Source organism: Mustela nivalis, assembly GCF_964662115.1.
Source record: "Mustela nivalis genome assembly, chromosome: 20".
Lineage (NCBI taxonomy): Eukaryota > Metazoa > Chordata > Mammalia > Carnivora > Mustelidae > Mustela > Mustela nivalis.
Genome location: NC_139039.1, coordinates 14,695,019 through 14,708,328, shown reverse-complemented (window position 1 = coordinate 14,708,328; position 13,310 = coordinate 14,695,019). Strand labels below are relative to the sequence as shown.

At 38.8% G+C, this 13,310-nt stretch overlaps 2 protein-coding genes across 26 annotated transcripts in view; one reads left to right on the top strand and one right to left on the bottom strand.

Annotated features, from left to right (window-relative positions):
* Positions 1–9,605, bottom strand: part of PURG (purine rich element binding protein G) — a 36,973-nt gene extending 27,368 nt beyond the window's left edge. For 2 of the 7 annotated variants that reach the window (XM_082715107.1, XM_082715109.1), the window contains exons 1-2: positions 9,462–9,601; positions 8,288–9,157 (exon numbers count right to left, since the gene is read on the bottom strand). In XM_082715107.1, coding sequence (XP_082571233.1) covers positions 8,288–9,151 — 864 coding nt within the window. In that variant the 5' untranslated portion in view covers positions 9,152–9,157; positions 9,462–9,601. Of the gene's footprint in view, positions 1–335; positions 9,158–9,461 lie in introns of those variants that run through there. The other 5 variants (XM_082715105.1, XM_082715108.1, XM_082715110.1 and 2 more) reach the window with 5 other exon arrangements.
* Positions 9,606–9,732: 127 nt separating this feature from the next.
* Positions 9,733–13,310, top strand: part of WRN (WRN RecQ like helicase) — a 145,931-nt gene continuing 142,353 nt past the window's right edge. For 5 of the 19 annotated variants that reach the window (XM_082715069.1, XM_082715080.1, XM_082715074.1 and 2 more), the window contains exon 1: positions 10,050–10,388. The gene's annotated coding sequence lies outside the window, so the exon portion shown is untranslated. Of the gene's footprint in view, positions 9,840–10,010; positions 10,389–13,310 lie in introns of those variants that run through there. The other 14 variants (XM_082715068.1, XM_082715079.1, XM_082715075.1 and 11 more) reach the window with 8 other exon arrangements.

Sequence of the window (13,310 nt, the reverse complement as noted above, 5' to 3'; positions counted from 1 at the left end):
CTTCCAAAGGATAAGACCTCATATAGATAACAAAAATATTTCCATAAAAAAATTAAAGCATAGGATAGTTATGTAGATAGTGCATAACAATTTGATCTTAGAAAGGACTAGGAACAAAATTTCATTTTGTGTGGCTAAAGAAGTACATACATGTGATAAAAAACCGCCACGTCTGCATGTTCTTTGGGTATCATCACAGACTGCTGCATTTTTACAGCTGTTTTTAATATAGAGAGAGACTGTCTTACATTTTCCAATTCTGGTACTCTCTTATTTTTTTCTTTCACACTCCATTGATACAGAATTTTAGAAGTTTAGAGTAGGAGGGAAGTAGCTTCCAACCTGATCTTGTTCATTTTTTTTTTTTAAGTCTTTATTTTATTTTGAGAGAGAGTAAGCAGGAGCGGGGAGATTGTTGGGGAACCAGGGAGAGAGAGGGAGAGAATCTCAAGCAGACTCTGAGCTGAGTGCAGAAGCCTACACAGTGCTTGATCTCATGACCTTGTCATGATTTGAGCTGAAACCAAGAGTCAGATGCTTACAGGATTGAGCAACCCAGAAGCCCCTTGCTCATGTTTCATAAGCGGAAGCCTTCCTACTGAAGGAAATGGTTTACTGAGAGGCCATCCACTGGCAGAATTAGGTCTTTTTATTCTTTCTCAAGTCATTTTTTATTTATTTTTTTAATTTAATTTTTTCAGTGTTCCAAGATTCATTGTTCATGCACCACACCCAGTGCTCCAAGTAATACGTGCCCTCCTTATCTTTTAAAGGTTAAATAAATAGGGGTTTGGTTTTGAGAATTTCTTATTTCTCCCATTTCAGTTATACTGATTTCCCTCGTTATAGGCAAATTAAATAATGAGTCACTACCTTTCTCTTCTCTCTTACTTGTACATTTGCTACCTCTACACAACAGCCTCATCAAATCCACAAGTAATAAATAAAATCCTGAAAAGTATGTATTATGCAACTGAGCCATTTTCTCTAAGAAAATTAAGATACTAAATATTTCTAACATCGGCATCTCAAAAGAAATTGTCTTTAATCAGATCAAATAAAGCAAACAGGTTTATATAATCATTTTGATAAATCATTTGATAAAGACAAAACCGCACAAAAGCGTTTTTCTCCCCCCCATCTTACACTTTGAGCAACTCTAACTTTTAACTACTATGAACATTTTTCTTAGGGATTACTTTTCCTGTTCTTTACCCATACTATTTCCTGGGAAGGATGAAAACTTTGAATAAAATAACACAGAAACTAAGTATACAAGGAGGAAAAAATGAGAGAACAAGCAACTCCTATTTAGTCTTAGAAATAAGTCAACAACAGAAGTAACTGTATATTCCATTTAAATGAGTATTTTCTTTATATTCACATTGCGAACTAACTTCACTATAGCAGCACTAATTTCATTATGAGCCAGTTTTTACTCACTGGTAAATATCACTGGCCTCAATAAGAATAAGCAATTTCTCACCAAGGATGTTCAAAAGAAGATAAAAAGTTTGGAAAACATAATTTACCAGAAAGGACTAACATGGGAAACCCCTTGATTACGTATGGGAAGTTCCTAACTTTTTAGCCTGAATTTAAGCAAAATTCATTCCTGCAGGAGAATTTACCTCCCTTTTGACCCCTTTCTTTAAATAAGAAACAAAACATAAAAACCATTTTAAGCCTTAACAAGTAAATATCTGGAGATTTTTACCAATGTTATAGATTCTGCAAAGGATGATGAGTTATTCATCGTTAAAAGAACTCTTTTATGCTTTAAAAATATATGTTTAAGAAGATTCTGTCTTCTAAGAACAACTCTGTCATTTTACAAACAGAAAATCATGCAACCAATTATGGAGATATTATTTTAAAGTTTAAACCAATGCTTGAATTTTTTTAAGCCTCTTAAAATTTTTGTAAAATTTACAGAAACAAATCCATTAAAAAAATTCCTCCTCAATCCTCATATATCTTAAGGTATTTCTAATAGTACTGGATTTTTTACTCTGGTTGATTTGATTTATAACTAGATAGTATCCTTCAGGGTTCCAGTACAGGACTTCCTCTGTGTCATATAATTTTTTCTTGGTGGTTATTAGAAAGGTGACTTTAAAATACATGCCTGATATGAATGAAAAGAGAATAATGATCTTTTTGGGATTGGGGGATTTGAAAAACTATTAAAGCACTATGCTAACTTCATTTTAAAAAATAATATACCATTTTATAATCTTCTAGCGGAGAATGGAGATGGTTTAGTTGTATTTGAAACCTCATAGCCCCAAAGTTTTCATCTCTCTCCAAATCATCATAGTACCCCTTCTGGTCCCAAGGACCAGAGTCCTTCTGTGGGGGAATCAATGCTTTAAACAATCAGGACTAGTGTTACCCTTTTATGTAGGGCTGGATTTGACTAAGTTGCTAAAGGCATTATTTATTAATAACCTTATCATCATAAAGATAAAGCTCATGTTAACAAATCAAAAGATTTCAACAGTCATAGCATAAACTTCCACTATAGTTCTAGTGCTCATTTGCTCTCATAATGGCAAGGTCTTTGGATAAAAATGAGATATCAGAGTTAGTAAAACTTGACTAAAAGTGATAATTTGTTAAAGCTTTTAAATACGGTTTTTTTTCATTGGAGAACACAGTTAAGATAAAATAACACTTGGTAAAATAGCTTAATATCCTGCCAGTCCTGAACCTTATTACTTCAGGAAAATGACCAATACTCTTCTATGGGAAGGAAGATGGGAAGACAGGAGGGACAAGGTGGTTAGGGACAGGGAAGGGAAATTAAATATTTATACATTTTAAATTAATATATACATATATTTGCATTTAAGTAAATATCAAGGGGATTCATTCAAAATTTCCTTGAGGTTCCCTTGGTAATAATACAGTTCAAATTAAGTGCTATGTTAACTAGATCAAGTATGGTATCTGAATAAAAGGGAAAAAAATTCATTTAAAATGACAGATCTAAAATTGATATTACTAGGTACAGGATAGTGTATATATTTTCATTTGGATGTGCAAAAAGAATATATGTATATACACATATGCTTGTATATTCAGAGTAACTCTAGAAGGATACACAAGAAATTGGTTAACATTGGCTATTTTTCATTAACTGTAGCATTTAAATTTGTACTATATATATGTTTTCCCTATTCAAAAATATTGGTTAAAAAGCCACTACTAAAATTAATTTTAACAATCATGTCAAATTAAGAAAAAAAGACTAATTTTTTTACAATATACAAGAAAATGTACTAATGCATATATTGTTTTCCCAAGATCCACCTACCTAAATTTTGTTATATTTACTTTCTGATAGTAATTGTGATCTAAAAACTCAAATTTTGCATGACCTTAGCTTGGAAAAAAAACATTTTCCTGTACCTCATTGCTACAGCACTGTGGACTATGGATTGTCTCACCAGCATGCTAACATCCTTATTCTCTTCCGATGGGTTAGCCATTAGCCACCATATCTCTGAGAAATTCAAGAAATCTTTAAGAAAACTTCAGAAGGACTTTAAGAACCTTATTTGGCAGTGATAAATATTGTACCTGTATTATTTTGTTGGCATAGAATCAATTTTAACTTCTCTTTGTGGTTTACTTTAGATTTTATCCTGCCAAAGATGTTTGGTGTTTTGGTAAAGACAGACTTCAAACTATGTGGTGACTAAGCCAAGCCCTTACATAAAGCGTGGAATAGGATTTTATAAATAGTTCCAATGAAAGGCATTTTGAAATAAGCAGGGGAAAAATATCTCACACTTATAAAAGTTATTTTCAGAACACCATTAAAAGTTCAAATTAAGTCCTAATCACTTAAGTATTAAAATAAACCATATGACAAAATCTAAAGGAGTGATAGTACATACATCAACTTTCAATGGTAGCTGCTTATTAAAAATGAGTGACTGAGGGTGTATTCCAATTTCATCCTCTTCAAATTGTGCAGCTCAGATAAATGTTTATTTTACTGAAAATATTTGCAAAATTACAATATAAATACATGAATATATTAAGATAGAATGACTATATATAATGTATTCTTATCCATATATATAAAATGAATGCAGTAAATATAGCATATTCTCAATGAATTATTAGTACACAGTGTTTCTTAGTAAAGTACATACAACCTATTATTAAGCAACAATTATCTAGTTTTCAAATGTACATCTCAGGAAGTTTTTAGGATGAAAGGATATGCTAAATCTCCCAATACCCTTTTTGGTTGGTGAAAGTTAGTTCTGCAAATTTTGAAATAATACTACGTTTATTTTAGCGATGGTTCTTAGGCTCTTTGCATGTTCTTAATTTGAAACTTTATTTCTTTAGTCTGGGTGTTTTCTTAATGACGCCATGTCAGCCAACCATACTTTTAATTCTAATACAGTATAATGTACTGTCTTTTCATTAGTCATTTTAACACACATCAACAATGAAACAGAATTATTAAAAATTTTTTTTTGTCTGCACAAATTCCCAAAATTAACTTTCAGGGTATTATGAGGAGTCTCAACTAGATATAGTCTCAACTGTAATACTAAGCTGGGCTAGAAATATGTTTTTTTTTTTTTTTATTGATTTTAGGTCTTAAGAATACAAATATGAACTCTACTTTAAAAGTGTTTGTTAAATGTATTGGGACTTGTTTCAAAAGCATCTTCTATCCTCCTCCATTACACTGATTTAATGGAAACTTGTTATTATAGCAGTTCCAACACAAACATCTGCATGCAAGAGATCACCCTACAGATTCTAACTACATAGTTATTGAAACACATCCCACCTGTCAAGTGGCATAAATGTACATCTTCTATATACAAAAGGTAAAGTGCATTATTAAATTAGTGAACTGACAGATTGTCTGCCTGGACCATATAGCTTTCAAATAGACAAATGTGAAATTCTCCCATTAGAACCAATTATTTCAAGAGGTTCCAACTAGCTTTTCCACCCTGTCGTTTATTTTTTGGCCATGCTCTTTAGTGCAAATAAGCTTGTGTTTGACTCAAGTTTAAGGGACATGGCAGTTTGGGGCTTTAACAAGGAAAATTATAAAATGTGGCAGAACTTTTAATACTTTTATAATACATTGCATCTTTTGCATATAAGCAACAGATTAGTGTTGCTTTCAATTGCTAGGAGCACACTGCCAACCGTTATGAGGAACCCGTTTCCAAATCTCATACTATTAGCTTATATTATTACAGTTTTGAGTCTATACCACATTATACTTGGGTTATTATGTGCAAACATCATCAGTGTTTTAGAATTATACAGTGAACTAGTAATTTTGGTTACTAACTTGAATGCTCACTTTTTGACTTCTAACATCCAGTTGCCTTAAGAGTTTAATATCCTCAAGGCTGAGATCCTATTATTTTGAAGAATACCATGTACACTTGCAGCTTCATTTATGTTACAAATGACAATAAATAAAATGCATATTGCACAGATAAAAATAGTAGCTTATTTTATAAGATACATGGCAATACATGTCCTAATACCAGAGTTTTGAACTGGATCTTATTTGATTATGGCTAATGAATAATTGGGAATTTTAAGTATCAAAAAATCATAACATTTCATTTTTCAATGAATACATATAAAAAAGTGAAACAAAAGGACTGGCAGAAGGCTTAGTGATTCTAATTTATATTCAGTTGCCGGTATATATGCATCTACCAATCTATAGCTTTGAGATGGTAATAACTTTGAAGTATACATACAAGGTAGAAGATTTGGCTACTTAACTAATTCTTGACTTAAATAATTAATGCAAAATTAATATTTATATACAATGAATTAAAGATATTTATCTTTAAGTCTGACATAGTATTGTGTATATGTATATATATACACACATATGTATATATATAGACATAAACACGCAAATCTTATCAGACTAAAACCAAAACAGAAATCATGTAGATTTAATGGATATAAATATTTTAGGAGGGAAGGTTTTAAGAAAGAGTATATAGTCATAGCAATAGTGATAGGAACACTCGAATACTGGAACATTCATCACTCCAGTTTGCCAAAATCTGACAGGTTGATAATTATTAGTAGGCACTATGATGGGCAGCAATAACAATCAGTAGTACAGTAATTCAAGTGCACATCACTCCTTCATATACCAAGAACTACTTTTTATCAAGTCTACAATAGTTATTTTACAGTTAGGACTGTTTAAAGATCCTTGCTACTTTTAGAGTCTCAACACCCACCATGTGCTATTAACTCTAGTACTAACATTATCTTCTAACCTTCAGTTGTTCCATAGTAATCCAGATGGTCCACAATTATAATGAACTAATGAGATTCCTTCATACTACTTGAGGAAATGTGAAATACAATCTGAAAACCAATACCAGTGTATATATCTGGGTTACTGATTGCTTGTTTTGAAATAAGATAAGCCAGAAATATTCTTATTTTAACTCACAAAGTTCTCTTAGTGACCTTACTTAAATGGATTTGGGGACAAACTGCTGAAGGAAAAAATGATTAAAATAATTTTGAACTACTTATAGCATATAAAAGGAGAGCTACATTCTGATCTCAATCCATGCAGCCAGCTCTCATCAATGAGAGCTATATTTGGGGGTTGAAATCAGTGTCTGGCTCTTAAAGATGATTATATGGACTTATTGTGTGGGAGGTGAATAAAGCCAAGATAAAAGACAATAATTTCAATCAGAATAAAATGCAGCTCAACAGATAAAATTCCAGTCAGTTAATACACGGTGGGTTGGTACACATATACACTATAACCACTTGTTTAAAAATTGCTTAGGTGTTGAAAAATTGCTGTGGCACTTCCTGGAAAGTAATTTTTAATACAGGTAAATGGGTAAGTCTTGTGTAAAGTAAACCTTATTTTTAAGTATCATAAAGAGCACCTTGGAAAATGCCTGAATTTTCCTTTCAAATATGTTTATAACCAATCCTTAAATAATTTTCCCAGGCTGAAAATTTATATTCTAAATGCTTTTTAGAAAAAGATTTTTTTTTTCTTTCTGGAATTAAAATACCTGTAAAAGCCAGGTTTATATTGGAAGTGTTGACACGGTTTTAAGGGTAGCAATTGCAAAAGTGCTACTAAAATGTATTATTACAGATGTATTTTTGTATCAGTTAACTGGTGCACCAACCCCTCTGAAATAGTGCTAAAGAAGAAGCATAAAATACAACACCTTGAGTCCATGATATATTTTGGGAAAAAACCTCGCACAACCTTCAAATTAGCATGAAAGGCTAAAACACCAAGATTTCCATAGCAAAGCCATAGGATGAAGCCTCCCACTCAACAGTGACATAAAAGTAATTCCTCAAACTTTGGAAAGTCAATAAAAATATAGGGTATAGTGAATAGAGGTAAAGATGGGATTACAACTAGTTTAGAATAACCAATTAAAACTCTCCCACGGCTTTGATATGGCAACGATCAACTGCAGGGTTACCACAAAATTTGAAATTATAGAATACTATCATAACTGTAAGATTTAATTCTTTTCATGGTACTTTTGATATTCAGTCATCCAGTGAACAACTAATATATTTCTACATGTACTTTTATAAAGAAATATATTTATACTATACTTGAGGTCAATTTCTGTTTCTGTGGTAACTGCCCTACAGGTAAGCTTAGCAGCTTTTAAAGAAGTAGGGATGGAATACTTTTTCGGGGAACTTGTTAAATAGAAATTCACACTTCCGTATTAAGTATATGTGTATTTTCTCGGGATCATGTCATAGTGCAATGTAAATCTTAGTTATGGTATTTAGAAGGTCAGAATATCACATTTTGTGCTGATTTGCATACTTCAATAGTCTGGAGCAGGTGAAGCAGCTGAACTACTTAGCTCTGGGAAGGTTGGAATTCCCTTAAGAATTATAATATTCTGTGTATAACATGAGAATCAGACTCCTTGAAGTATAAACTACCAGAGGTATTACTAATAACAAAGGGCCAAAAAAAGAGGAAAAACTTCTTCAAATGATTATGGATCAGTACTTTTAGCCAATTTATGATTTTAAATTTTGCCTGATGGAGTTCAATTTCACTCTAGTCGAGGCATTCTTGTTCTTCACCACTGGCCCTTCTGCCATCCATTCTCTTTTCTTTATGGCTGTTGCAAATTTTCCTCATCTCTTCTTCATACTTGATAAAATTCTCCCCAAACCTTGTCCAAGCTTTGAATGGAACAGTAATAGTATTACGGTAAGGTGGCCTCACCTCACTTACCTTCAGGAAAATTCCATATTTATTAGAGCCCACATCAAAGTAGAACCTTTTATTGTCCACTCTGAAAGAAGTCCCCTCTGGGAGTTCAAGTGGGTCATCATCTCCACCTCTTCGTTCTTCTATGTCGCCTTCGCCATAGTCTTCAATGAGCTGAACCAAGGCATCACGAAACTCAATCATTCCTTGTGCTGGGAGCACAATAGTCTGCTCTTGGCCCAAACTGTGACCAAAATAACCTATCATGCCAGTCCCTCGCATCATGGTTTGTCTAATTCTTAAGAAGCGACCCCGTTGATTTTCCTTTAGGTCTAGATAATACTTCCTATTGTCCCTCTCTATGTAGTCTGTTTTGAGGACACTATGAGGGTGCTCTTCGGACCCTACAGAGACAGGTGGGGAGGGTGCCGAGTGCTTCTGTCTCCTCCTGGAGGCTTGATCTTTGCCGTGGCCATGCTCTTGCCGGTGGCCTTTCAGGCCCAGGTGGGCGTAATGCTCGATGAAGTCCCCTAGACAGTCCTTCAGCTCCGCTGCCACAGACAGGGACAGAGTCAGTTTACTCTTTCTGATATTGTCCTGCCGGCCTCTCCCTATCCAGACTTCGGCTATCTTTAGGAACCGGCCCCGGGAGCTTTGCTTTACGTCTAGGTAAAACCTCTTTTTCTGGATGTCCACTCGTTTGGAGGCCAGCTCCTGGATTTCGGCTGCGCCCCCAGCCTGATTAGGGGTGGCTGAAGCCGCGTAGTGGGGGTAGTGGGAGTGCTGGGCCTGGGGATAGAGTCTACTCTTGCTTAGGCCAGAGCCCCCTACATTCTTGCCGCCGCGGCCGCGGCCGCCGCCGCCTCCCCTTCGCCTGGCTCTTTCCATCTTCAGCTGCAAGTGACAAACAGACACACGGGTGGGGTGGGGGAGGGGTGTTGAGAACAATCGCAGACGCCCCTCGGCCTGCGCTGCCCCCGCCTCCGCCCGGGACCCCCACTCCGGGCCGCGGTGCACGGCGCCCGCAGCCGCAGAGCCCCGGCTCCCGCCTCTGCCCGACCGTCGGCGGCGAGAGGCGGCGTCTCCCGGCTCTGCACCGCGCACATAGCATCCCTCCGCCGCCCCGGCCTCCCGCTCGCCGCCGGGCCGCCAGCCTCGGGCTGCGCAGCCCCGGGGACCCCAGTCAGCCAACACTCACATCGACACTGCCATCACCGCCGCTACCGATGCCCTTCACGACCGCCGCCACCGCCGCCAGCTCTCGGCCCCTCTGCTGCAGCCGCCGCAGCCGCTGCCCCCCGCCAGCTCCCCCGCCGCCGCTCGCACCGTCCCCCGCCGGAGCAGCCGGGCAGGGGCATCGCCTGCGGCGCCCGCCGCCGCCGCCCCTCCTGCGGCCGCTGCGGGGGCCGCCGCCTCTCTTCGGGCACCGGCCCGATACCCGCCGGGAGGGGAGGGGGGGTGGCGGCAGGGGGCGGGCCGTGGACCCCGCCTCCTCCAGCAGAGCCTGCTGAAGGGAAGGTCTCGCGCTCTTCCTGCGGGCGCGCCGAGACCGAAGCCCAGCGCGCGGGGACGGAGCGTAAGTGCGAGGTGACGGGACAGGTGTGAAGATGGGAATGAGGACGGGGGGTGGCGAGTGTGTTCAGACTTCTCCAGGTTCCGCCGGGACGCAGGACTCCGGCGGCCCACCGGCGCCCGCACAGAGACTACACCTCCCGGAGTACTCTGCGGCAGCGAGGGGCTTTGCGCATGCGCGCCGCGTAGCCAGCTGGGCTGGGTGTCCGGGCTGCAGCGCCCCAGGAGCGGAGGACGGCGACGGGGCGGGGCGTCCGCCTTGCAGAGCTGATGTGTGTTGGGGGCGCCGTGACGCAGCGGCGTGCGCTCCGCAGCGCGGGAATAAAGTGTGTCCAACTGCTACCTGTCCTGGATTCCAGGCCCTGCTGTTGTGGCACTTCCCGAGTCATCCAGCTGAAAGAGGAGGCCGGTTGAACTGTCTCTTCTCCGGGTAACGTGTCCTCTCCACCCCGTTGGAGCTAGCTCCAGACCCCGGGTTTTCGATCATTCCAGCCTTCTCCGGCGTTGGAGGTGCCCGGTCCCGCAGACCCGGCCTCTGGACAGCGTGTGGGAGGTGCGTTAGAAATGGGTGTCCTCTGCCCCTTCCCACTTCCGGAGCAGACAGGCAAAGGGCACCCCCCGCCACCTGCCGCTGGCCTGCCCAGAGCTTCCCTCCCTCCTCTTGTGCCACCGGTTGCCTGTTGTGGGGCCTTAGGATTGTGCCCTTCGGATCCAGCCTTTACTCCTGCAGAAGTGGAGCCACTCCATTTATACAGCAGAGTCAAGGGGAGATAAACTGTTGTGTGTAATTTAGCAAATTAAGTTGGTTTTCTTGAGTTTAAATCGTTTAATCCGTATTCCTCCCCCCACCCCCGGCTGAATTTGAGTAGTTTTCTGGATAGATTTGAGTATGTTAAAATACCAGTCCCTATGGTATGAAATCCTTAGGATGCTTATTTAGCGGTCTTTAAGTCATGGTACTTCAGGTTTTGTATCATTTGGCACGTTACTTTTAGGGATATTGGGATGGATAGGGCGCCCTTAAATTTATTTTTATTTTTGTTTTTAATTAATTAAAAAATATTTGTGTGTTTGCATCTGGCTTCTTTCAGTCAGTATAATGCTTTCAGGGTTCATCCATGTTGTACCATGTAGGAACTTAATTACTTTTTATGGCTGAATAATATTCCATTGTGTGATTATGCTATGTTTTATCTAATTATCTGTTGATGGACACTGGATTTTTTTTCCACTTTTGGCTGTTGTGAGTGATTCTGCATTGGACATTACAGATATCTGCTTGAGTTCCTGTTTCATTTCTTTTGGGATATACCTAGGAGTGGACTTGCTGGATCATATGATAATTCTGTTTAGCTTGTTGAGGAACTAACTGCACAGCCACATTGGTGGCTCTGTTTTATATTCAACCAGCGATGTTGCAAGGATTCCAATTTCTCCATATCTTCTCCAAATAATTTTCTTCCTCTTTTTTTTTTTTTAAGATTTTATCTATTTGACAGAGAGAGCGAGAGAGCATGAGCTGAGCGGTGGGGCAAAGGGGGAGGGAGAAGCAGACTCTCCACTGAGTAGGGAGCCTGATGTGGGCCTTGATCCCAGGATCCCGAGATCCAGACATGGGCTGAAGGCAGAAGCTTAATTGACTGAGCCACCCAGGCACCCCTCCGTTAGTTGGTATCTTTACATTTTGTTTTTCAGCAATGTTTTGGCAGTGTACAAGTTTTTCACCTCCTTGGATAAATTTGTGCCAGTATTTTATTCTTTTAGATGCTATTATAAATGAAATTACTTTCATAATTTTCTTTCAGATTGTTCATTGCTGGTATATAAAACACAACTGACTTTTGTGTGTTGATCATGTATCCTCCAACTTTGCTAAATTTTCTTACTAGATCTAGTAAGTTTCTTGTGGATTTTTTGGGATTTTTGTATGTAGCATCATGTCATCTGTGAATAGAGTTTTACTTCATTTCCAGTTTGAATGCTTTTTATTTATTTGTTTTTCATGTCTAATTTTTCTGGCCAGAATTTTCAACACAGTGTTGAATAGCAGCAGTGAAAGTGAGTATCCCTGTCTTGCTTTTTAAAAATAATTCTGAATTTTTTTTTTAAAAAAGATTTTCTTATTTATTTATTTGAGAGAGAGAGCAAGCAATTAAACGGGGAGAAGCAGACTCCCGATGAGCAGGGAGCCCAATGCAGGGCTCGATCCCAGGACTCTGGGATCATGACTTGAGCTGAAGGTAGATGCTTAACCGCCTGAGCCACTCAGGTGCCCTCCAAATAATTCTATTTTATATCAAAGAATGGTTGATATATAATAGTAAATTAATTTCAGTGGTATAGCATCGTGACTCAACAATCATACACATTTTGATATGCTCACTAGTCTTGTCTTGCTCTTAGAGTGAAAACTTCAGTCTTTCACCATGAATATATTAGCTGTGCGTTTTTTATAAATGCCCTTTATCATTTTGAGGAAGTTCCTTCCACTCCCAGTTTTCTGAGTCTCTTTTATTATGAGAGGGTGTTGGATTTTTCAGATGCCTTTTTTGTGTTAATTGAGAAGATTATGTGGTATTTTTCTCTCATTCTGTTAAAGGGATACATTACATTGATTGATTTTATGTTGAACCAGTCTTGTGTTCCTAGCATAAATCTCACTTGGTTATGGTGTATCATTCTTTAAGTTGAATTATCTTTCAACAGAATCATTTTAGCTACTATTTTGGGAATAGATTGTAGAGGCAGGGAGAGAAGAAGTAATGTGGTTTGAACCAAGATTTTAGTTGCAAAGGTGGTGATAGAAGGTAGGTACAGCTTTATTTTGAAGGTAAAATTTTTGCTGATAGATTGGATGTGAAGTGTGAAAGAAAGAGTCAAGGATGACTAAGGTTTTTGGCCTGAGTAATCAGAAGGATGAAGGTGTATTTACTGAGAACTCTAACGTATAAAAGGAGCAGTTTGGGGAAGTTTTTATACATATTGATATGATATGCCCATTAGGAATCAAGTATATAGTAAGTAATTGGATATACAAGTTTGAAGTTCAGTGCAGTGGGCCAGGCTGTTTAGAGATGTTTGGAAGTCATCAGTGTGCTGTAGATTATTTTAAAGCCATCAGGTTGTGATTTTCAAGGAAGTAAATGTAAAGAGAAGAGAATGAAAAGTTCTGTAACCTGAATCTAGAATGCCGTGATGTTTAGAGATTGGGGAAGTAAGGAAGGACCAGCAAAAGATACTGAGTAAGGGGATACCTGGGTGGCTAAGTCAGTTGGGTGTCTGCCTTTGGCTCAGGTCATGATCCCGGCGTCCTGGGATCCTGGGATGCAGCCCTGCCTTGGACTCCCTGCTAGGTGGGGAGTCCACTTCTCTCTCCTCTTCTGCCTTCCACTCCCCCTGCTTGTACACTCTATCAAGTAAATGGATAGAATCTTAAAAAAAAAAAAGATACTGAGCAGGAATTCTTACTGATGTA